Source organism: Vicia villosa, linkage group LG3 (assembly GCF_029867415.1).
Source record: "Vicia villosa cultivar HV-30 ecotype Madison, WI linkage group LG3, Vvil1.0, whole genome shotgun sequence".
Lineage (NCBI taxonomy): Eukaryota > Viridiplantae > Streptophyta > Magnoliopsida > Fabales > Fabaceae > Vicia > Vicia villosa.
Genome location: NC_081182.1, coordinates 97,725,296 through 97,749,859, shown reverse-complemented (window position 1 = coordinate 97,749,859; position 24,564 = coordinate 97,725,296). Strand labels below are relative to the sequence as shown.

The 24,564-nt window shown below is 33.5% G+C and overlaps 1 protein-coding gene and 2 long non-coding RNA genes across 3 annotated transcripts; all 3 read right to left on the bottom strand.

The window, feature by feature from the left end:
- Positions 1–1,727: 1,727 nt before the first annotated feature.
- Positions 1,728–2,364, bottom strand: LOC131656401 (uncharacterized). Its single transcript, XR_009300083.1, has 2 exons — positions 2,228–2,364; positions 1,728–2,130 (listed from the first exon to the last, which is right to left on the bottom strand). It is a non-coding gene; the product is annotated as an uncharacterized LOC131656401 (long non-coding RNA).
- A 9,090-nt stretch (positions 2,365–11,454) lies between these two features.
- On the bottom strand, positions 11,455–12,030 carry LOC131656400 (uncharacterized). The gene is made up of 2 exons (XR_009300082.1): positions 11,884–12,030; positions 11,455–11,784 (listed from the first exon to the last, which is right to left on the bottom strand). It is a non-coding gene; the product is annotated as an uncharacterized LOC131656400 (long non-coding RNA).
- A 6,622-nt stretch (positions 12,031–18,652) lies between these two features.
- LOC131658628 (uncharacterized) lies at positions 18,653–22,116 on the bottom strand. The gene is made up of 2 exons (XM_058927900.1): positions 21,652–22,116; positions 18,653–18,724 (listed from the first exon to the last, which is right to left on the bottom strand). Exons 1-2 carry the CDS (start codon positions 22,114–22,116, stop codon positions 18,653–18,655), a joined length of 537 nt encoding a protein of 178 aa, XP_058783883.1.
- Positions 22,117–24,564: the final 2,448 nt, after the last annotated feature.

The following is a 24,564-nucleotide window of genomic DNA, read 5'->3' as shown; positions in this document are numbered from 1 at the left end:
TTGTGTTAAGTTGAATATAAAAATGTTTATAAGTTTAAGTTGTAAGTGGTGAATGAAGTTTTGTTCTGAATGCTATGTATCTTTATTAAGTGCAATATAAGTATGTTTGTTTGGTTAAGTCGAATTGTGACATCCCATCTTTGATGAATATTTTTAAATGCACTCTGATTTTCGCTTATAATTGCGGGGTAGATTTGGGGTGTTACACTAAATCTATTTGTGTTTCTCCACCCTTCATATTTTCTTCCTAGTGTGAAATAAAACACAAAGTGAAAATATTATTCCATCAATTCCGAAAAACATATCCATAAATAGTTACAGAAATAAGGAAGAGAATTTGTGAGTTGAAATGAACACCTAGCGGTGAGCGAAGAAGAGAAGCAACAGCTCCAGAAGAAGAATATAGAGAGCGAGAGAGTAAACGGAGCACAATGTGAAAAACGAATGTGAAGAAGAACTTGTTATTTTCATATCTAACAGAACATGTGAAGCACAATATGCTTCAGTTTGATGTTTACTTGCGAGGTGTTGGTATATCCCAATGAGGAATTTTGTCATTTTTGCTTTGTTCCTCGTAAAAAAAAATTGTGATTTATGTGTGCACACATAGATACATCACAAACAAAAATAGTTTCTTATCTCCAAAACTTTGCATTTTCATCTATCTCACACTTTTTTTTCATAGGCGCATTTTCATCTATCTCACACTTTTTTTTCATAGGCTCTGTTTGACATGCCATTTTTTATGCTTATAGCTTATAAGCTCATATAACAATAAAAGTCATGTTTGATTACAGTCTTTTCATCACGAAGTTATAGCTTATTTTACTACTTTATAACTTATTTTTCAAATAGCATTTTTTTATAGCTTATAACTTAGCAATTTTTCTTTCATTTTTACTCTTATTATTTTAACTAATTAAAATCCACTTTTACCCTCTATAATTTATTTTAATTTAAAATAAAATAATTATGTATTGAATGTATTTTATATCATTTTAATTAATCAGTTAGTTGAATCGCTAATTATACCATATACTTCAGTTAAATTATAAGTTATATGTCATCAGTCATCAACTATAAACTATAACATATCAGTCATCAGTCATCAGCCTTAAGTTATCAGCTAGTTTATCAGTCAATCGCTATTTTTATCAAACAGAATCATAGTCTAAATCATTCAACAAACTTTAATTTAACGAAACTCTCGACCACCCACACTCATTAGAAATATCACATCTCAATTTAAATATAAAAAATAGTACATAAAAACAATAATAATAATGCAAATTTATATACCCCTCTCAAAGAATACTAACTAAATTATAGAAAGTTAAATATATAAAAAACGATTCTTTTGGATCATATTCATTACAAATTGTCATATTCATTTCATGATACATATAAATCTTATAATAAATTATAACCTTAAAATTCTTATTCAACTTAGATATGGAAGATTTATTTTGAAATAGAAAATATACTGCATATTATACTTAGTTTATAGAAACATAGATAAATCTTCTAATTAAATATGCAGTTATAGTCATAGATTTTTACGTTTTTGTAGTGAATATATAAATTTTTGTATCTTTTAAAAATTGAATGATACATACAAGACTAATATAAAAATTAAAATCTAAGAGAAATATAAATTAAAGATGGGAATGATCATAAGTGTATTTAATTTTTGAAGAACATAAACATAAAAAAGATAGGCTTAGTAGTAATATAAACTATTGTTCAACTTAATTATTACTAGTCTAATAGACGGTAAGATTGAAGTGAACATGATACATGCCTAAAATGAAAGCCATGGAAATATTTTGAAACTAAGAAAGAAGAACTCGATTTAAATAAAATTAAACATAACTACAAAGTTCTTAAAAATGAAAAATACAAAAAAAAAATTATGAGATGGCAATACAATAAGTATATCATAGTTTATAAAATATTCAAAATTTGTGTACTCTCTTGGATGACACTAAATTCAGAATCATATGTGAACATTACGAATGAGAAAGGTTATGCTAACACATTTACAAAGTTTATTGTCACACACCATTATCTTTGGAGGCTGACATCCCTGATATTGTAAACAATCATTATCTTTTACACATTTAGCAATTCCTATATAGAAAAATGAGAATAAAAGTTTAGATATATTTGATTAAACAATTTCTATAAAGTAAAAAAGAAAATTTGTAAATATTAAAAAATGAATTACTTCCACAGTTGGATGGCACCAGCAATATAGAAATAAAGGTAATTATAATCATAATATAAATAAACTTGACAATTTCAGCCATATTTCTTCCTTTATATTTAAATGGATTTATCAGTTTATATCTTTTAGAGTTCAACTCTCCTTACATCAAATAAACAATATTGTCCTTTATATAGTGGTAAAAGAATTCTTCATAAAATTAGAATAATTATTTTTTTAAACAAAATAAATATATCAATGTGTTGTATTTGTCCTTCTAGCACATTTAGTAAGCATTTTAGATTAAAACTAACAAGTATTATTAAATAGTGCAAATCTTTCAATGACATGAAAGATATAAAAAAAAACTAACCAATTTTTATTAAATAGCTCAAACCTTTCAAAATATAGAAAGTTTAAAACACAAAAGATAAACAATATGGTAAGAAAATGTGTTTATGAATTAATGAAGTGTATTGCTAATGTGGTGCAAATGGTGTGATAGAGTGTGTATTTGGATTATAAAGTTAAGGGAACTTGCTAACGAGTGTTCTCTGGGCTTTCTTTAAGCATATTAAATAAAGAAAATATTCTTTATAAAAGTTAACATTTTAATTTTCAATGCTTTTTTAATGCATTGATTACACGTATTTTAAAAAAAATTATCACTTTAATCACTTAAAAAATGCCCTAAGAACACTGGTTAGCATTTCACTAAAGTTAAATAGCTAGTAGAATTCATTAGTTTTGATTGCTTGTGTGACCCATGAGTTATAAGTTAATCAGTCATTCTAAAAGATAACAATATTAAAATTTCATGGTTGGTGATAAAGGTATAATTGAATTAATGGAAATGCGTGTTTAAAATTTATTTACATATTTAAATGTGTAAGATAATTATTTGTAGGAAATGTGTATCATTGAAGGATTGAAATATAGAAATAAGAAAAAAAATTATTAAAAAAATCTAAAAGAGAATTAAAGGCAAATTTAATTATAATTTAAATAATTTTCCTTAAAATAATTCATAAATAATTTATATGTGAAAGGTTAAGTTTTTAAAAGCTTAACTCTTCTTTATTATTCTTTTGATATTGGTCGGATTCTTTTCCTACCTAGACCAAGACAAATTAGAAACTGGCACATTGATGTAATAAATCATGGGTCAGAGTCACGACTAGTTTAAATAGGTCTATGTTCAACATGGGAAACACCAATTTAATCATGCATGCTAAAAAGACAGATATATTTAAGAAAAAGAATGACATAAGACTAATAAATTTAAAAAAATTACAAAGAGAAGGGTTCTAGGGCCTCGGGAGGAGACGTAGACCTATCATAAAAAGCACATAATCAAAGCAACAAATAAAGGCATGACCGGCATATAACATAAGGAAATATATCATGGCATCTTCTAGTATAAAGAATATTGATTAAATTCAAGGTACAAGGGACTTCCAAAATGATTAATCCATGTTAGTATGATGAACATGTGTGTTTTTGTAGTTAGAATGATTAATCCATGTTAAAACTAGATTAATAAACCTTAAATCGCAGTAAAATAAGGATTAAAATCAATTTTTGGATAAAAGCTTGGGTATGGTATGATGCAGGTCGCGCAGGAATTTTCTGCAGAATCCCATAGCCCGCTTAGCGCGGTGGATCCTGCTTAGCATGGTGGAGCCCGCTCATGGCGCTCTTTAAAATAAAAAGAACCAATTTACACTAGAGAGTCCGTTTAGCGCAGTATACATCAAATCAAGGTACACACTCTTGAAAACCTAAAAAACTTCACCCTTTATCTTATCCGTTCACTAAATTGGGCGTCATATTGTTTTTATAGGTACCACTCTCAATCACACTTGTGAACATTGAAAGAGTTTGTAAAACCCATGAAACATTGCATGTTGTCATCTTACCAATACTCATAATTAATATATTTTGGTCTAAGCAAGATCAGTAGTGCCGTCTATGGAAATTTCTTTATATGACATTATCTTTATTTTACCATAAGATGGCGAGGCTTCTCTACGTTTAGGGTGTTCATAAGCCTTCGATATCTTCCTATTATGCTATTTATATGTGCAAGTATATACAATCAAATATTCGTAAGTGATGTATAAGTAAGATTCTCGATCCCCCGGCGATTGCAATAACTTAAATTAATTCTCACAATAAAATCTTTTGATTAGCCATGAGTAAAAAGATAACAATAATAATGAGTTATCACAGGTTCAAGATGAAAAGATATAAGTGAAAAAATATGTTAAATCAATAGTAAGAGGCATGTTAGACAATGATCCATTTAATGAAGTTCATATTTTGTGTGTCTAATGAGATATGTTGTGACAGATAAGGCAGAATGTGATCCAGTGGTATATGTATGCAATATCAAAGCATATGTGTTGAATCAAGGGAATAACTCTCGAGGTCTCACAATTACATTACAACATATCTATTTTAACTTCTTATTCCCCTATGGTTGTAGTTATTAATCTCTAAAGTGTCTAATCTAGTGAATATGTCTATCCTACTATTTCCAGCCATATTTACCTATCAATTCCATTAATTAATAAATATCTTAACCCTTAACCAACTTTTACCTATTTCTAAGGTGATCAAGCAAAGAAACATATGTATATCATTATTTCATATAGTAAAATGCATCACTTCAAACCACACCATTTTAACACAAAATACTATTTTTCATAAAACTTCACATTGCTCAACAGAAAGAGGTTTAATTCATGGTGAGCAAAATAAATACAACAACACAAGTTATTACAATCAACATTTCTAAACACAACTGAAAAGAAAATATAAAACTAAGTATGACATTTTACTCCTTGAAATATTTCAATCAACAGGAGGCGAGTTTTGTCACGCCAGGATCCTCAGCACTTCTGCAATGGAGGAAGGGTGAAAGGAACTCTCAGCTTTTGATTTAGACTTCTTCTTCTTCTTTTTCATCAAGATAATATTTTAAGTAATTTTTTTAATCTAAACTTATGAATGTCCTTTCATTTATTCCAATAAGTCCTTTTTATATCCTCTAACATTTAGCGTTCGTGTCTTATGATTAGATCATGATCCTTGTGAATGTTCATTTTTTGGCCCAAGGAAATCAGCATATTCCTTCCCCTTTCCGTATAATCAGTATCAAGTAGTACGACTTCAACGTGAAGGGGACAATATGTGTTGCTGCATATCTTCTACGAAGATAGATAGAGAAGCAGTGCGCATAATTAAGTGTGCAGTAACTTTTGCATAATTTTGTCCTGTAATGTTTGTGTTTCTCCACCCTTCAGATTTTTTTCCTGGTGTGAATCAAAACATAAAGTGAAAATCTTATTCCATCAATTCAGAAAAGCATACCCATAAATAGTTATAGAAATAAGAAAGAAAATTTTTGAGTTGAAATGAACACCTAGTGGTGAGCGAGAGAGCAAGAGAGCAAACGAGAGCACAATGTAAAAAAGAAATGTGAAAAAGAACTTGTTATTTACATATCTAACAGAACATGTGAAGCACAATGTGCTTCAGTTTGATGGAAAGTTTTACTTAAAATGTCTTTGTATATTCCAAGGAGGAATTTTGTCATCTTTGTGTTGCTCCTTGTATTACAGGCATTTGGAGAAGAATGTGATATATATATATATAGGGCCGGCCCAATCGATTCGGAGGCCCTGTTCTAATTTCATAAATGAGGCTAAAATTTTTAAAATATATATTTTTAATACTTATTTTGGAAAAGCGATCTAAAATTTATTTTCAATAAAAAATTGAAGTCCTAAAGATTGTAGAACTAATTACATTTGTGAAGGATAAGGGCTGAATTACCGTTACACCCTTCAAATTTAACTAGAACATCCAGGTTAATCTACTTCACCATTCTTTCAAACTCCTATTAATATTCCTACAAGTATATCATGATGAAATGTTATAAAAAATTTCGTAAAAAATAAATAAATTGAATAATAATTAACTTTATTTTTAAACTTAACTGCAACTTTAATTTCCTTATTATAATATTCTTTTGAAAAAGCATTTAATAAGTAATATGTGCGAAAAGTAATTAATGCAAAGAAAATTTTAAGATAATCTTAAATATAATTTTAAAAATAACTTTATTAAATAGTCTTATATTTGAAGACTAGAAACTAGTATATGCCACGTTCAAATGTAAACTAAGAAAGTGATTTAAAATTATATATTCATGTTAATTTATTATATTATAAATGAACAATGCCCTATGAATTGAACCATGCATTGAATGGAACATAAAAAATCAAGCTACGTCTTTAAAAAATTGGGCCTCAAAAATTTAGGGGCTTTGTGCCACAGCACAGCTCGCACTTGCTTATCACCGAGCCTATATATATATGTAGCATATCAAGTGAGAGCATTTTTAAATGAAAGTGAGAGGAATAAATATCAATCATTGGATTCATCAAAATAGAGAATGTTAATACATTAATGTGGCTATTAATTTCTCTCTCTTGATGAATCTAATGGTTATATATATATATATATATATATATATATATATATATATATATATATATATATATATATATATATATATATATATATATATATAGAGAGAGAGAGAGAGAGAGAGAGAGAGAGGAGGGATATATTTACTCCAAGAGTAAGTGTAGAAGACTTACTCCAAATCTTAACCATTAATTTTCATTAATCTAAGGGTTTTAATTGATTATTTAATCTAATTATTTTTGGAAATATTTTTCTTTAATTAAAGTCGTTAGATTAATGAAAATCAACGGTTAAGATTTGGAGTAAGTCTTCTACACTTACTCTTGGAGTAAATATATCCCTTTGAAAAACACATACACACAAATAAAAAAGTTTCTCATCTCCGAAACCTTGCATTTTCATCTATCTCACACTTTTTTTGATAGTTTAAATCATTCAACATGTTATAATAATAAGTAATTATTTATTACTACTATTTTGAAATACCAATGAATAGTGTATACACAAATTTTCAAACATTTAACAGTAACATGTATAGTAGTAGCGACACTATATATCACCTCTTGGCATATGAAATAAAAACACACCAATTATTTTACGAGAAACAATATACTATTAGTCTCTTCTATCTCTCTGTATTCAGTATTCTTAACACGTTATCAGCACGATCGTTTCTATCAGAAATGTTTACTACACTAGAAGGTTATACATGGAACATGTCAAAGACATTTGCATTCCAGACAGTGGAACTACACACACAATCCTCAAAAGTAAGAAATATTTTACTGAAGTAAATCCCACTAAAGGTATAATAAATACAATCTCAAGTCCTGCAGATTTGATTGAAGGAACAGGTAATGCTATGTTCATATTACCAAATGGGACAAAATTTGTCATTAACAATGCTTTATACTCTCCAAAATCAAAGCGAAATTTGTTGAGTTTTAATGACATATTTCGTCAAGGATATGATACTGAAACTGCAATGAAGGTAATATGAAATACATTAATATTACCTCTAATGTTTTGGGAAAGAAGACAATTTTAGAAAAGCTACCAAAACTGCCTTCTGGATTACATTACACATATTTACATGAAATTGAATGCAACTTAGTAGTAAAAGAAGATCCCAAAATTGTGACTTTATGGCATGACCGTTTAGGTCACCCTGGTTCTACTATGATGCATAAAATAGTTGAAAGTACACATGGTCATCCATTGAAAAGTTTAAAACTTATAAAAAATAAACCATGTGAAGCTTGCTCTCTTGGCAAACTAATAACAAAACATTCACCAGGAAAGATTCAGACAGAATCGCCTGCATTTCTTGAAAGAATTCAAGGAGACATATGTGGACCTATCCATCCATCGTCAGAACCATTCAGGTATTTTATGGTATTAATTGATTCTTCTAGTAGATGGTCATATGTATGCTTGTTGTCAAGTCGTGATATGGCATTTGCAAAATTTCTTGCACAAATAATTAAACTTAGAGCTCAATTTCCTGATTATATTATAAAGAAAATTAGACTTGACAATGCTGGTGAATTTACATCTGAATCATTTAATAATTATTGCATGTCAATTGGTATTACTGTTGAACATCATGTTCCTCATGTACATACACAAAATGGTTTAGCTGAGTCATTAATAAAACGTCTTCAATATATTGCTAGACCATTAATAATGAGAACTAAACTACCAGTTACAGTTTGGGGTCATGCAATTTTACATGCTGCAGCACTCATCCGTCTAAGGCCAAGTGCTGATCATAAACATACCCCTTATCAACTTGCAACTGGAAAGGAACCAAATATTTCTCATTTAAAGATTTTTGGGTGTGCAGTATATGTCCCAATATCACCACCACAAAGAACAAAGATGGGTCCTCAAAGGAGGTTAGGTATATATGTGGGGTACGAATCACCATTTATTATTAGATATCTTGAACCTTTAACTGGTGATGTTTTTCAGGCAAGATTTGCTGATTGTCATTTTGACGAAACAATATTTCCAACTCTAGGGGGAGAGAATAAAAAATCAGAAAATGACATAACATGGCATGTACCTCATTTATTACATTTGGACCCATATAATAGATCGTGGGAAGAAAATGTAAAGAAAATAGTTCACTTACAAGATTTAGCAAATGAATTGCCAGATTCATTTACTAATTTGAAAAGAGTAACAAAGTCACATGTACCGGCTATAAATGTCCCAACTAGGATTGAGATTTCAAATCAAAATAATGAAGCAAGTACATCTAAGGCACACTTGAAACGTGGCCGACCTATGGGATCCAAAGACAAAAATCCCCGAAAAAGAAAGGGAATAGAAAAGGTGAATATGATTGAAAGTGATCTTGAAAAGACACTAGATAATGATAAGTCCAAAATTGAAAAGCATGCTCTCGAAGAAGCACAAGATGATGAAAATGAGATCATTGATAGTGAAACTAGAAATAAGAATGATCTTGATATTTCAATTAATTATGTTGATACGGGAAATTTGTGGAACCGAAAAGGTATGAATATAGATGAAATATTTTCATTTTCCATTGCATGTGAAATTATTAATGATGATCCAGAACCACGAACTATGAATGAATTTCAAAATAGACATGACTGGAAAAATTGGAAAGATGCTATAGATACTGAGTTAAATTCTCTTAATAATCGAAAAGTATTTGGCTCTATTGTGGCTATACCTAAAGGTGTGAAATCTGTTGGATATAAATGGGTTTTTGTAAGAAACCGAAATGAGAAAAATGAGATTGTCAAATACAAAGCTCGTCTCGTTGCACAAGGTTTTTACCAAAGACCAGGAATTGATTATGAGGTAACATATTCCTCTGTTATGGATGCCATTACTTTTCATTATTTAATCGGTTTATCAGTATTTAACAATCTTGATATGTATCTTATGGATGTTGTTACTGCTTATTTATATGGATCACTTGATACTGATATATACATGAAAATCCCAGAAGGATTTAAAACGCCTGAGACATCAAAACCTATAGAAATGTATGCAATTAAGTTGCAAAGATCATTGTATGGATTAAAACAATCCGGGCGCATGTGGTAGAATAGACTAAGTGAATATATACTTAAAGAAGACTATGAGAATAATCCTATTTTTCCTTGTGTTTTTATAAGAAAAACAACATCTGGGTTTGTAATAATTACTGTTTATGTTGATGATTTAAATATCATTGGGACTAATAAGGAAATCAAAGAAGCAAGAAATTATTTAAAGAAAGAATTTGAAAAGAAAGATTTGGGAAAAACTAGATCCTGCCTTGGTTTACAGATTGAGTATACTAAAAATGGTATATTAGTACACCAATCAAATTATACATAAAGGGTATTGAGAAGGTTCAACATGGACAAGGCAAATCCTTTGAGTAGTCCAATGATGGGTAGAACCCTTAATATTGAAAAGGATCCTTTTAGGCTTAAGGAAAGTAATGAAGAGGATCTTGGCGCAGAAGTTCCATACCTCAGTGCCATTGGGGCACTCATGTACCTTGCTAACTATACAAGACCTGATATAGCTTTTGCAGTGAATTTACTAGAAAGATTTAGTTCATGCCCTACTAAAAGACATTGGAAAGGAATAAAGCATATATTTCGATATCTTCGAGGTACTTCTGATCTTGGTTTATTTTATTCTAACAATACAAAACCAGTTTTGCTTGGTTATGCAGATGCAGGATATTTGTTAGACCCACATAATGCTAAATCACAAACTGGATACATATTCACATATGGCAACACTGCAATATCATGGAGATCTCGAAAGAACTCTTGTATCAACTTCTTCAAATCATGCAGAAGTAATTGCCCTTCATGAAGCAAGCAAAGAGTGTAGATGGTTACGATCGGTAACTCGACATATCCAAGGAGCGTCTGGTTTATCAATTGATAATAATCCAACAATTTCGTATGAAGACAATGCGGCATGTGTTACCCAGATGAAAGAAGGTTACATAAAAAGTGACAGAACCAAGCATATCCCTCCGAAGTTTTTCTCATTCACACAAGAACTAGAAAGAAACAAAGAGGTTGATTTTCAGTATATTCGTTCAAGTGATAACGTGGCAGATCTCTTTACAAAGGCACTTCCTACATCAATTTTCAAGAAGCATGTACAAAATATTGGAATGCGTCACCTTCGAGATCTTTAAAAAGACCTATACGTGTTCTGTTGAGGGGGAGCATAATGTTGTACTCTTTTTCCCTTATTAAGGTTTTTATCCAAATGGGTTTTTCCTAATAAGGTTTTTAACGAGGCAACTTATGTTCCCATAGGATTCGTCTCAACAAGACTTCAACGAAGCACTACGGCAAATATTTCAAAAAGGGGGAGTGTTATAATAATAAGTAATTATTATTACTACTATTTTGAAATACCAATGAATAGTGTATACACAAATTTTCAAACATTTAACAGTAACATGTATAGTAGTAGCGACACTATATATATCACCTCATGGCATATGAAAGAAAAACACGCCAATCATTTTACGAGAAACAATATACTACCAGTCTCTTCTATCTCTCTGTATTCAGTATTCTTAACACAACAAACTTTAATTTAACGAAATTTTCGACCACCCACACTCACCAAAAATATCACACCTCAATTTAAATATAAAAAAAAATACATAATAATAATAATAATAATAATAATAATAATAATAATAATAATATAAATTTATATACCTCTCTCAAAGAATACCAACTAAATCATAGAAAGCATACCAAGTGAATATGATTCATTTCAAATTACAAGTAAATCTTATAATAAATTATAACCTACAAGTCTTATTCAACTTAGATATGCAAGATTTATTTTGAAAGTCTTATACTATGAGTTGGCAATTTTATAAAATATTTTTGAAGAACATTTGTGCACTCTCTTGGATACAACCCTAAATGCATAATCATATGGGAACTAATGAATTAGAAATGTCACGCTAGCACATCTACATTGTTTATTGTCACACATCACTATTCTTGGTGGCTGGCATCCATGATATTGTAAACATTCCGTATCTGTTACACATCTAGAAATTCCTATATGAAAAAATGAGAATAAAAGGTTAGATAATATTTAATAAAACAATGTGTATAAAGTAAAAAAGAATTTTTTTTAAATACTAAAAGAATGATTACTTCCACCGTTGGATGAGGTCAACAATATAGAAATAAAGATAACATAAATAAACTTGATGATTGCAGACATATTTCTTCCTTTGTATTTAAGAAATGATTTTATCAATGTATATCTTTTAAATTTTAAAGTCTACTTACATCATTTGAACAATATTGTCCTTTATATAATGGTAGAAAAAGCTTCATAAAAGTAGAATAATTATTTAAAAAATAATAAATACATCAATAAGTTGTATTTGTCCTTTTAGATTATTTTGTAAGCATTTTAGATTAAAAAAATAGCAAGTATTAATAAATAGTTCAAATCTTTCATAACATGAAAGATTAAAACAAAAAAGATAAACAATATGGTAAAAAAATGTGTTTATGAATTAATGAAGTGTATTATTAAATAAAATTTAACTTTGAAATGTGGTGCAATTGGTATGATAGAGTGCGCATTTGGATTATAAAGTTAAATAGCAAATAAAATTCATTAGTTTTGATAACTTCATATGTGATCCATAGGTTATAAGTTGATCAGTAATTCCAAAAGATAACATTAAAAGTTCATGAATGGTAATAATGTATAGTTGGATTAAGGGAATGCATGTTTAAAATTTTATTCATATTTAAATGTATAAAATATTTATTTGTAGGTAATGTGTATCTTTGAAGGATTGAAATATAAAAATAAACAAAAATTAAAATAAAAAATATCTAAAAGAGAAATAAAGAAAAATTGAATTGAATTTAAATAATTATTCTTAAAATAATTCATAAATAATTTATATTTGCATTCTTTATTTTTATTTTGATATTGGATGGGTCCTTTTTCTACCTTGACCAAGGCAGGTTTGAAACTGACACATTAATGTAATAATTCAAGGGCCAGAGTCACGACTAGTTCAAATAGGTCTCTGCTCAACATGGAAATCACCAATATAATCATGCATGCTCGAAAGACAGAAATATTTATGAAAAAGGATGACATAAGACTAATAAAGTTTAAATAATTTAGGAAGAGAAAGGTTATAGGGTCTCAGGAATAGGCATAGGCATGTCATAAAATGCAACTAATCGAAGCAAAAAATAAAGGCATGGTCATCATATAACATTAGAAAATATATTACGACATCTTCTAGTATAAAGAATATTGATTAAGTTCAAGGTACAAGGGCCTTCCAAAACCCTAATAAAATACCTATAAAAGAAAACACATACATCAAATTAAGGTACATACTCTTAAAAACCTAAAACAAATTTACCCTTTATCTCATTCATTCACTAAATTGGGCATCGTAGTATTTTTGTAGGTACCACTCTCTATCACACTTAAGAACATAGAAAGAGTTTGTAAAACCCATGCAATATTGGATGTTGTCATCTTATCAAACTCCAACTCATAATTAAGATATTTTTGTCTAAGCAAGATCATTAATGCCATCAATGGGAATTTCTTTATATGACATTATCTTTATTTTACCATAAGATGACGAGGCTTCACTATTACAAATAACGCATCTAATATCGGACGCAAAATGTGTTTTACCTTAGCATTAGAAGCGAGATAAATAAGGTCGTCATAAAAGGTAAAGACTTATCACCTCGAGTTTTAAAACACCAAAGTCTAATTTTATTAGCGCATGGGTTCGAACCTCAGCTTCTGCACTTTTATTATTTAAAAAATATCGCGCCTTCTTTATCTTGGTTTATTAAGAAAACCGATGGATTATTAGTTTTTTATAATAAAAATTGTTACATTGTTTACACAGAATATTAATAAAATAATTTGTTTACAAACTACAATGTTTATCCCGAATATTATATTTTTTACACAGAATAAAAAATTAATTGTCCATGAAGATCATATGTTGAATCTTGAATCCCTTGATATTCTCCCAACCAAAAAAAGGGTATTCTCTATGGCCTTTGCTTGCATTTGTTTCTGATATGAAGAAGAAGAAAAAGGGTTAGACAAAAAAAGGGTTAGATAAATAAAAAAAATATCCTCAAATAAATATTTAAGAATACAAACCTTAAACCTAAATAATCTTCTGCTCTTACAATCCATCATAGAAAACTATTTGTGGCAAACAATCTTGCAAACCTTAAACTCTTCATGATGTTGGATCTTCAAATCCTTGATAATTATGGGGAAAAAGGGTTAGATAAATAAATGATTTTCTCTTAAATACTATTGAAAATCTTAAAGTGGAGGATAGTTTCAAGGGCTTTAAGATGTTTCAAAATGCCTTTATAATGGAAGTTATTTATATTTCACGCGGATCCTTGATGGTAATGTCTTGAGAATTGATAGTCATGAAATGGACGGAAATGATTCGATTAAGGAAAAAGTTAGAACATTTATTTACAAATTAAAAGTAAAATTAAAATAGAGGTTCTAATGTTCCTCGAGTTTTTGGAAAACCGACGGGTTACAGCATTTATTTACAAATAAAAAATACAATTAAAAAAGAGATTTCAATGTTCCCTCGTTTTTTTTTTTGGAAAACTGACGGGTTAGAACATTTATTTACAAATAAAAATACAATTAAAAGAGAGGTTAGAACACTGACGTAGCATGCATGGATTGGAATCATATCAAACTAGAATAGCAATGATTAGCTATATTCAAGTCGTTACGTCTCTTTTGGATTATCAATGAGGCTTTTCAGCTATTTAAACATCTCGTTGTGTCTTCAAACATTGTTTCAAAGTATTTTCCTATTTTCAATGTCTCATTACCAACTCTTTGTTTCTTGTTTCCTTGTTTCAAAGTCCTATTGTTTCAAAAGTGGATGCAAATATGTTGTTCGTTATCAATGAAAAGTATGTAGATTTCAACGATTTCGATTGTTATGAACTAAGGAAAGTTGTTAACAAATAGAGGTTGAATGGTTACTTTCACATTCTTCATGACCCCATATACACTAATCTCGTTAAATAGTTCTGGATGAATGCATCCGTTGTGCCAGCTAGAATTTTGGTTTAAACTTCTAGTGGCAAATCTCCTCCCAAGAGAGAAAGACCTGAAAACACTTACTTGGTATGACAAGCATCTCTTGTTATTCCTCATCTACAACATCAGAGTTAATATTTCTCTGACCATTTTCAACTTCTTGAAGGAAATGATAAAGACTTCTCTGGAGGAAATTACTTTCCCCATGCCTTATAGAAGAGTTCTTTTTGAACTTTTTCATAAGTTAGGGATAGCTAGTAGTAATGTTGAAGTTGAGTGGACTGAGAAGTTAGAATCTGTTGAGTATTTTTCTTTGTTGTGTTGTTTTTTTTATTAGTATCAATGAAATATTTTATCCCATTATTTGCTATTCTTGTTTATTGATAATAAAGTTTTAAATGCAAAAACGGAGATTCGAAGTGGGGTTCTTATAACTATATTACCTCGGTTCTCAAGAAAAATTATGTTCTGGACCGGCCCAATTACTCCAATTGGGCCAATCCACTCTTTGGCCCAAGGCATTCTGGACCACACACGCGACAGCCTTCCCCGGCCCGCTCCAGGCAAACCCAAGACATAACTGAGCACGTTGAAGTCTCGTGCTCGGCAACAGCCAACTCGCGTGTTTCCTGGCCTGGCGCTTCACATGGGCCCTCAAAAAGTGGAGTCCTTTCCGCATAAAACAATCCTATAAATGGCCCTCTGACTCTAGAGGGCAAGGTAATCTTTTTCTTACCCAAAATCTCTCACTTTGTTATACCTTGTTGTCCGAACACTTACTTTGGCATCGGAGTGCCTTGCAGGTACAACCACCTTTTTCTCCCCTCCAATCGTTCCAGATTTCAAGCTTCACCGTTGTTGGCCGTCTGTTCTGCTCGGAAAGAACAGCGGCGCCGTCTGTGGGAAACATCAGCTCCCCCGTTTCTTTTCTTACACTTCTTGATCCATTCTTGTCCTGTAACACCCATATATAAATACATACATCAAAGCATATATGTATACATGAATCCAAGTATTTGGTACTGAAATACAATAAGTTCCTAGTCAACACATTATACACATTAATGCCCTAATACAAAAGTTCTACACAATGGCATAATATATACAAGATGTTCAAAACAAAATACTAAGAACTAGATCAAAACAATGATCCCAAAAAGAACTCCACAACGGAAGCTTCGCCATGCCAAAAGAACAGAAGACATAAGGAAAGTCAAACTGCTTTCTCCTTACCCTTCGCGGAATCTATAGTACTTGAAATCAATATATAATAGGGTGAGATAAAATGATCTCAGTGAGTTCCCTATCATATGGATCCTCTCGGCTTTACAAGGTTCTAGCCTATCAAATCTCAAGTCATAACAAAGGAACTAGACCTTGAGTTCACATACTAACATTATATGGAAACATACTTAGAGTTGTACAACTCAAACACAACAGTACCAATCGGAAAACGTTACCAAGGTATCCCTCTATTCCCGTCCCCTTCTACGTCTAGGAGGTGGTACGAGTCATGGATCCTCTGGAAAATCTTGACATACGAAATGGATTCGGACTCATGGGCCTTTCCCCATGAATCGTCACTTCACATGGTCTGTACACCATCACAAGTCTCTACCCTGTTAGGTTCCATTCGTACACAATGAGGGAATCAAACCTGCCAAGATTACTAGTGCCATTTTCACATCGGATGCCTGTTAGCATTTAAAAGAATTAAAGAAATATAATGGTCCCGAATAATACATCATACAGTGGTGATTGTACATACAAATCACTTGGCTTGTTAGCCTTTCCACTAGGCCTGTTAGCCTTTCCTCACAAGATTCAAAACACGCATATGTTCCATATAAGGTTTCATCCTAGGTTCTCTTTGTTAAGCTATATGTATACCTAACAATTCCTAGTTTTCCTCACCTTTCTTTTATTCATTAAACACATGTAATTATGCAACCTCTTTGCTATATACATATATATAACAAGGTATACCACTCCACTTGCAATAGGACTCAACCAACCAATTAACATCATTGTCAAGTAATCAACGGCAATTATCACAATTATATAGCAATCACTCATTATACCAAAAGTATACCGTTCACATGTTTTAAAATGATAGAACAATCCCAAGAATCAAACAAATTCCCGATTTCTGATTAAATGATTTCCTCTTTGTTCCCAAAACCTACACTACTAGAAAGTACATGTTTCTAGCTTCATACCGCTTCGAACAGCGACCAAAACAGAGTTACGGTTTAAAAGTTATGATTGAAACAATCTATCTAATTAAACTAAATTCTGATCATGGAAAGCTTCAAATCGCGCCGCGCAACAGCTTGGTCGCGCCGCGAACCTCTGTCAGTGGCCAACCTCACAAATTTCCCAGGGTGATCGCGCCGCAAACCCTTGTACGCGCCGCGTACTGTTGGCAGATCCTAACCTCCTAAATATCTCCATGGTTCGCGCCGCGAACCCCTGTTCGCGCCGCGAAGCGCGCAAAATCTGAGATCTCAGCTCTGTTTCTTACTTCACAACCTGTTCCAGATCATACTAATGCATAGAAACAACATATATATGATATACTTGTGGTTTACAAACACTTATCCATGAGCATTCATGATTTTGGTTCAAAACCTAGATTTTTCTATAAAATCCCCAATAAAACTATGATTTCTCATCCATAACCAAATCTATAAGTTTCTAACTAGAACCCACCTGGTATACGAGTTGTAGATGATGAAGATGAGTCGATTCGGCGGAGAAACGGCGAAGATCCAGACTTTTCTTCTCTTTTCCTCTTGCTCTCCCTTCTCTCTACTTCCTCTCTCTAGAACTTGTGTTTGTTTGCAAAATGAGAAAGAAATAGAGAGGAAAAGATTATAAGTAACATAACTTTAAGTTAGCACTTATAACTTAAGTGTCCAAAAGTATTTCTAATGCACCAAATAATAAAACCTCAGTGTCAGCTAATAACATTAGAGCATTTTATTAAATACGGGGTATTACATCCTTCCCCCCTTAAATAGAAAGTCGTCCTCGAATTTAAGAATTACCTGAATAGGTGAGGGTAAGCATCCCGCATTTCTGATTCAAGTTCCCACGTAGCATCACCCGGATGCGTCACATCCCACTGAACATTAACAAGAGGAATTTCCTTGTTCCTCAACACTTTAGTCTCTCTTCCCACGATGTGGCTCGGTAAGGGTTCAAAAGTCAAATCTGATTCTATCTCAACTGCATCTGGTAACACTGGCTGAAGAGGATCGGGAATAAACTTCCGTAGTTGAGACACGTGAAAAACATCATGCATTTCTGATAGAGAAGGTGGCAAAGCTAAACGGTATGCTACTTCACCAATCCTTTCTAGAATCTCATACGGTCCCACGTATCTCAGACTTAACTTCCTCGACTTAAACGGTCCTTTCAACCTCAATCTCAGAGTAACCTTCAAGAATACATGGTCACCTTTTGTAAACTCCAAAGGCCTCCTACGATTATCCGCATAACTCTTCTGACGATCTTGTGCTTGCTTAACCTTATCACGGATCATTCTAATCTTGTCCGTGGTCTCTTGAATAATTTCGAGTCCCAAAATTCTATCATCACCAACTTCCATCCAACACAGCAGTGTCCTACATTTCCTCCCATATAAAGCTTCATAAGGTGCCATATCAATACTCGCGTGATAACTATTATTATACGCAAATTCAATCAATGGTAAAAGCTCCTTCCAATTTCCTCCACTTTCAAGCACACAAGCTCTCAACATATCCTCCAAGGTTTGTATCGTTCGTTCTGTTTGACCGTCCGTTTGTGGGTGATTCGACGTGCTCAAACACAACCTGGATCCCATAGCTTGTTGGAAGGCTCTCCAAAACCTTGAAGTGAACTTTGGATCTCTATCTGACACAATACTAGAGGGTACACCATGCAACTTTACAATTTCTGCAATAAATAACCGTGCAAGATGACTTGCCTTGTAAGTAGTTTTCACGGCTAAGAAATGCGCAGATTTTGTCAACCGATCTACAATCACCCAAATAGAATCATATCCACCTTGAGTACGAGGTAATCCAACCGTAAAGTCCATTGAAATAATATCCCACTTCCATATTGGAATCTCTAGTGGTTGTAACAATCCACCTGGTCTTTGATGTTCAATCTTTACTTGTTGGCACACCGCACACTCCGATACGTACACCGCGACATCTCTTTTCATTCCGGACCAACAACAATCTCTTTTCAAATCTTGATACATTTTTGAAGAACCAGGATGTATAGTGAAAGCACCTTTATGAGCTTCATCCAAAATCCTTCGTCTCAACAACGCATCGTCCGGAACACAAATCCTCTGATTAAACATAATCATTCCATCCATAGCTCGAGTAAATCCTGATTGAACCAACAACTCTTGTAACTTAGCATCTGACACTTGTGCTTGTTGAATTTCATTTCTCAAAATGGAATTAACATTCAAGTTTCCCATTAACACTCCATTTTGGGTCCAAACAAATTGAAGATTAAGATCTCGAAATCTTTCCAATAATGCATATTCTAACATCATCAATTTGGCCCTCTTTAACACCTTCCGACTCAATGCATCCACCACTTTATTTGCTTTGCCTGGATGATACTTCAAGTCAAAATCATAATCCTTCAAGTATTCCATCCACCGCCTCTGACGCATGTTCAACTCCTTCTGATCGAATAGGTACTTTAAACTCTTGTGGTCACTGAACATTTCAAAATGAACTCCATACAAGTAATGACGTCGCACCTTTAGGGTAAAAACAACCGCAGCCAATTCTAAATCATGAGTTGGATAATTCTCTTTGTGAACCTTTAACTGTCGAGATGTGTATGCTACCACTTGACCATCCTGCATCAATACTCCTCCTAATCCTTTCTTGGAAGCATCACAAAATACCTCATAGGACTTATTTGGATCAAGAACGATTAAAACAGGAGCAGTCGTTAATCTTTCCTTCAAGCTCATGAAACTTTGTTCACACCCTGAATCCCAATCATAAGGACACTCCTTTCGGGTAAGTCTAGTCATCGGTAGAGCCAATTGAGAAAACCCTTTGATAAATCTTCTGTAGTAGCCGGCTAAACCCAAGAAACTTCGGACTTCTGAGGCATTCTTCGGTCTCTCCCAATTAATTACCGCTTCAATTTTTGACGGGTCCACTGCCACACCTCCTTGAGATATGACATGACCAAGAAATTTTACCTTCGTCATCCAAAACTCACACTTGCTCAACTTAGCAAACAATTGTTTCTCTCGCAATACCGGCAGAACAATCCTCAGATGTTCTCCGTGTTCTTGTGGAGTACGAGAATAGATAAGAATATCATCAATAAAGACTACCACAAATAGGTCCAAGTAAGGCTGGAATATCCGATTCATATAATCCATGAAAACAGATGGAGCATTCGTCACACCGAAAGGCATTACCAAGAATTCATAATGACCATAACAGGTTCTAAAGGCAGTCTTTGGCGCATCTGAGCTCTTCACACAGATTTGGTGATAACCCGACCGTAAATCAATCTTCGAGAACACGCAGGCTCCTTTCAATTGATCTAACAGGTCATTTATCCTCGGTAAAGGGTATTTGTTCTTGATGGTGGCTTTATTCAACTGACGGTAATCAATACATAACCTCATCCCACCATCCTTCTTCTTTACTAACAACACTGGAGCTCCCCACGGCGAGACACTAGGTCGCACAAAATGTTTAGTCATCAGCTCCTCCAATTGCCCTTTCAATTCTCTCAATTCAAGCGGTGCCATCCGATACAGAGAAACAGATATAGGAGCCGTTCCTGGTATCAGGTCAATAGAGAATTCCACTTCCCTTTCCGGAGGAAGAGAAGTGACATTCTTGGGAAAAACATCAGGAAATCCACTAACAACAGCAATTTGTGAAACCTCAAATTTGTCACCCGTCTCCTCAGTGAGAACCAATGGAACAGACTTCTCTTTCTCAAACAAGAAATTAATCATGCCTACCGTGCCTCCTAGAATAGTAGTCAAAACATCTTTCGGAGTAGCTTCTTCAGATGGAATAATGATTAATTTCTCTTCACACCCAATGAATACCAAATTAGCAGAAAGCCAATCCATTCCCAAAACAACATCTACTTTCTTAAGTGGTAAACAAATAAGATCAATCTGGAAATTCCTACCACCCACAGATAAGACACAATTTTCACACACCAACGGTGTCTCACATCTCATCCATAGCAGTAGTAACCGCCATAGGAGGAAACAAAGAGATAGCTTGCAACCCAAGTCGCTTCATACATTGCAATGACACAAAAGAGTGTGTTGCTCCACAATCAAATAACACAAAACAAGAATGCCCATTAACGAAACACGTACCCGCAATCAAAGAGTTATCCCCCTTGGTCTTCTTAGCATCCAAGGTATACACTCGACCAGTACCTCTTCCTTGCATTTGATTCCTATTCTGAGGACAATTCCTAGCCATATGCTCTTCTTGCTGACAATGAAAACACTTCACCCTTTCAAGGCTACACCTTCCAAAGTGGTTCTTACCACAAACACGACACATCGGAGGTGCACTAGACCGGGAACCTTGCACTTTCTTCCCTTTGAAAACTTGTTACCTAGGCCGAATTTGATGGCTTGGTCTTCCTCTCTCATTTTGATTCTTCTTCTTCAAATCTTCCTCAGTTTGAACTTTCTTCAAACTGGTCTCAGCCACATAACATTGTCGCAACAATTCCGTATAAGTAGTGAACTCCCTCTGGGACACACTATGTGAAATATCAGCCCTTAAACCAAATAGAAACTGGTCAACCTTCCAACTCTCATCAGGAGCATATGCGGCCTGCCTAGAGTAAGCAGCTAGAATTTCAAACTTCTTAGCATAAGTAGCCACTGACATGTTCTCCTGCCTTAACTGTTGAAACTCCAATTCCTTTTTAGTCCCCAGTGAACTAGGGAAATATTTCTCCATAAAAGTGGTCTTGAAATTATCCCATTCCTTAGGTACCTCCTGAATAGTCATCAAAGCAGAAGCACTCTTCCACCATCTCATAGCTGGACCTTTCAGCAAATGAGAAGCAAACACTACCTTGTTCGCTTCACTACAATGCACGATCTCAAAGATTCCCTCCACACTAGCCACCCACTCATGTGCTTTTATAGGATCTAATCCGCCATGAAATTCCGGAGGATTCATGCGAATGAAATCCCTATAAGTACCACCTGCAGCTTTGGTTACAATCGCTAGAACATCATGACTGCCATTCATCTGTTGCATTATCTGCAGCATGAATTGATCCTGCTACTGTTGCATCTGTTGCATAAACTGGGGCCACGGAATATTCTCACAGCCATCCGGTTGATTCGCTTGTGGAGGCTGAGTGTGGGGTCGACCACGAGTCCTGCGTCCGTCCACCATGTTCCTAGAGGTCATCAAAATGGGATTAATTTGATCAGGCTCAATACCATAGTCATAACACAAAAAAATCATGGGAACACAACACATCTTGGACAGAAAGAAGCACTTATAATATCTCATGGCTAGGTCGAGGATACGACCTGCTCTGATACCAACTGTAACACCCATATATAAATACATACATCAAAGCATATATGTATACATGAATCCAAGTATTTGGTATTGAAATACAATAAGTTCCTAGTCAACACATTATACACATTAATGCCCTAATACAAAAGTTCTACACAATGGCATAATATATACAAGATGTTCAAAACAAAATACTAAGAACTAGATCAAAACAATGATCCCAAAAAGAACACCACAATGGAAGATTTGCCATGCCAAAAGAACAGAAGACATAAGGAAAGTCAAACTGCTTTCTCCTTACCCTTCGCGGAATCTGTAGTACCTGAAATCAATATATAATGGGGTGAGACAAAATAATCTCAATGAGTTCCCTATCATATGGATCCTCTCGGCTTTACAAGGTTCTAGCCTATCAAAACTCAAGTCATAACAAAGGAACTAGACCTTGAGTTCACATACTAACATTATATGGAATCATACTTAGAGTTCTACAACTCAAACACAACAGTACCAATCAGAAACTGTTACCAAGGTATCCCTCTATTCCCGTCCCCTTCTACGTCTAGGAGGTGGTACGAGTCATGGATCCTCTGGAAAATCTTGACATACGAAATGGATTCGGACTCATGGGCCTTCCCCATGAATCGTCACTTCACATGGTTCGTACACCATCACAAGTCTCTACCCTGTTAGGTTCCATTCGAACACAATGCGGGAATCAAACCTGCCAAGATTACTAGTGCCATTTTCACATCGGATGCCTGTTAGCATTTAAAAGAATTAAAGAAATATAATGGTCCCGAACAATACATCATACAATGGTGATTGTACATACAAATCACTAGGCTTGTTAGCCTTTCCACTAGGCCTGTTAGCCTTTCCTCACAAGATTCAAAACACACGTATGTTCCATATAAGGTTTCATCCTAGGTTCTCTTTGTTAAGCTATATGTATACCTAACAATTCCTAGTTTTCCTCACCTTTCTTTTATTCATTAAACACATGTAATTATGCAACCTCTATGTTATATACATATATATATATATATAACAAGGTATACCACTCCACCTGCAATAGGACTCAACCAACCAATTAACATCATTGTCAAGTAATCAACGGCAATTATCACAATTATATAGCAATCACTCATTATACCAAAAGTATACCGTTCACATGTTTCCGAATGATAGAACAATCCCAAGAATAAAAAAAATTCCCGATTTCTGATTAAATGATTTCCTCTTTGTTCCTAAAACCTACACTACTAGAAAGTACATGTTTCTAGCTTCATAACGCTTCGAACAGCGACCAAAACAGAGTTACGGTTTAAAAGTCATGATCGAAACAATCTATCTAATTAAACTAAATTCTGAGCATGGAAAGCTTCAGTTCGCGCCGCGCAACAGCTTGGTCGCGCTGCGAACCTCTGGCAGTGGCCAACCTCACAAATTTCCCAGGGTGATCGCGTCACAAACCCTTGTACGCGCCGCGTACTGTTGGCAGATCCTAACCTCCTAAATATCTCCATGGTTCGCACCGCGAAGTGCGCGAAATCTGAGTTCTCAGCTCTGTTTCTTTCTTCACAAATGGTTCATTCCAACCAACTCCACACCCAAACCTGTTCCAGATCATACTAATGCATAGAAACAACATATATATGATATACTTGTGGTTTACAAACACTTATCCATGAGCATTCATGATTTGGGTTCAAAACCTAGATTTTTCTATAAAATCCCCAATATCCAAACTATGATTTCTCATCCATAACCAAATCTATAAGTTTCTAACTAGAACCCACCTGGTATACGAATTTTAGATGATGAAGATGAGTCGATTTGGAGGAGAAACGGCGAAGATCCAAGCTTTTCTTCTCTTTTCCTCTTGCTCTCCCTTCTCTCTACTTCCTCTCTCTAGAACTTGTGTTTGTTTGCAAAATGAGAAAGAAATGGAAAGGAAAAGATTATAAGTAACATAACTTTAAGTTAGCACTTATAACTTAAGTGTCCAAAAGTATCTCTAATGCACCAACTAATAAAATCTCAGTGTCAGCTAATAACATTAGAGCATTTTATTAAATATGGGGTATTACATGTCCTCTGCAAGAATTCAGAAACCAAAGCTCTAATTCGACCATCATCCATGGCTAGCAACAACGAAGACTCCTCTTCTCT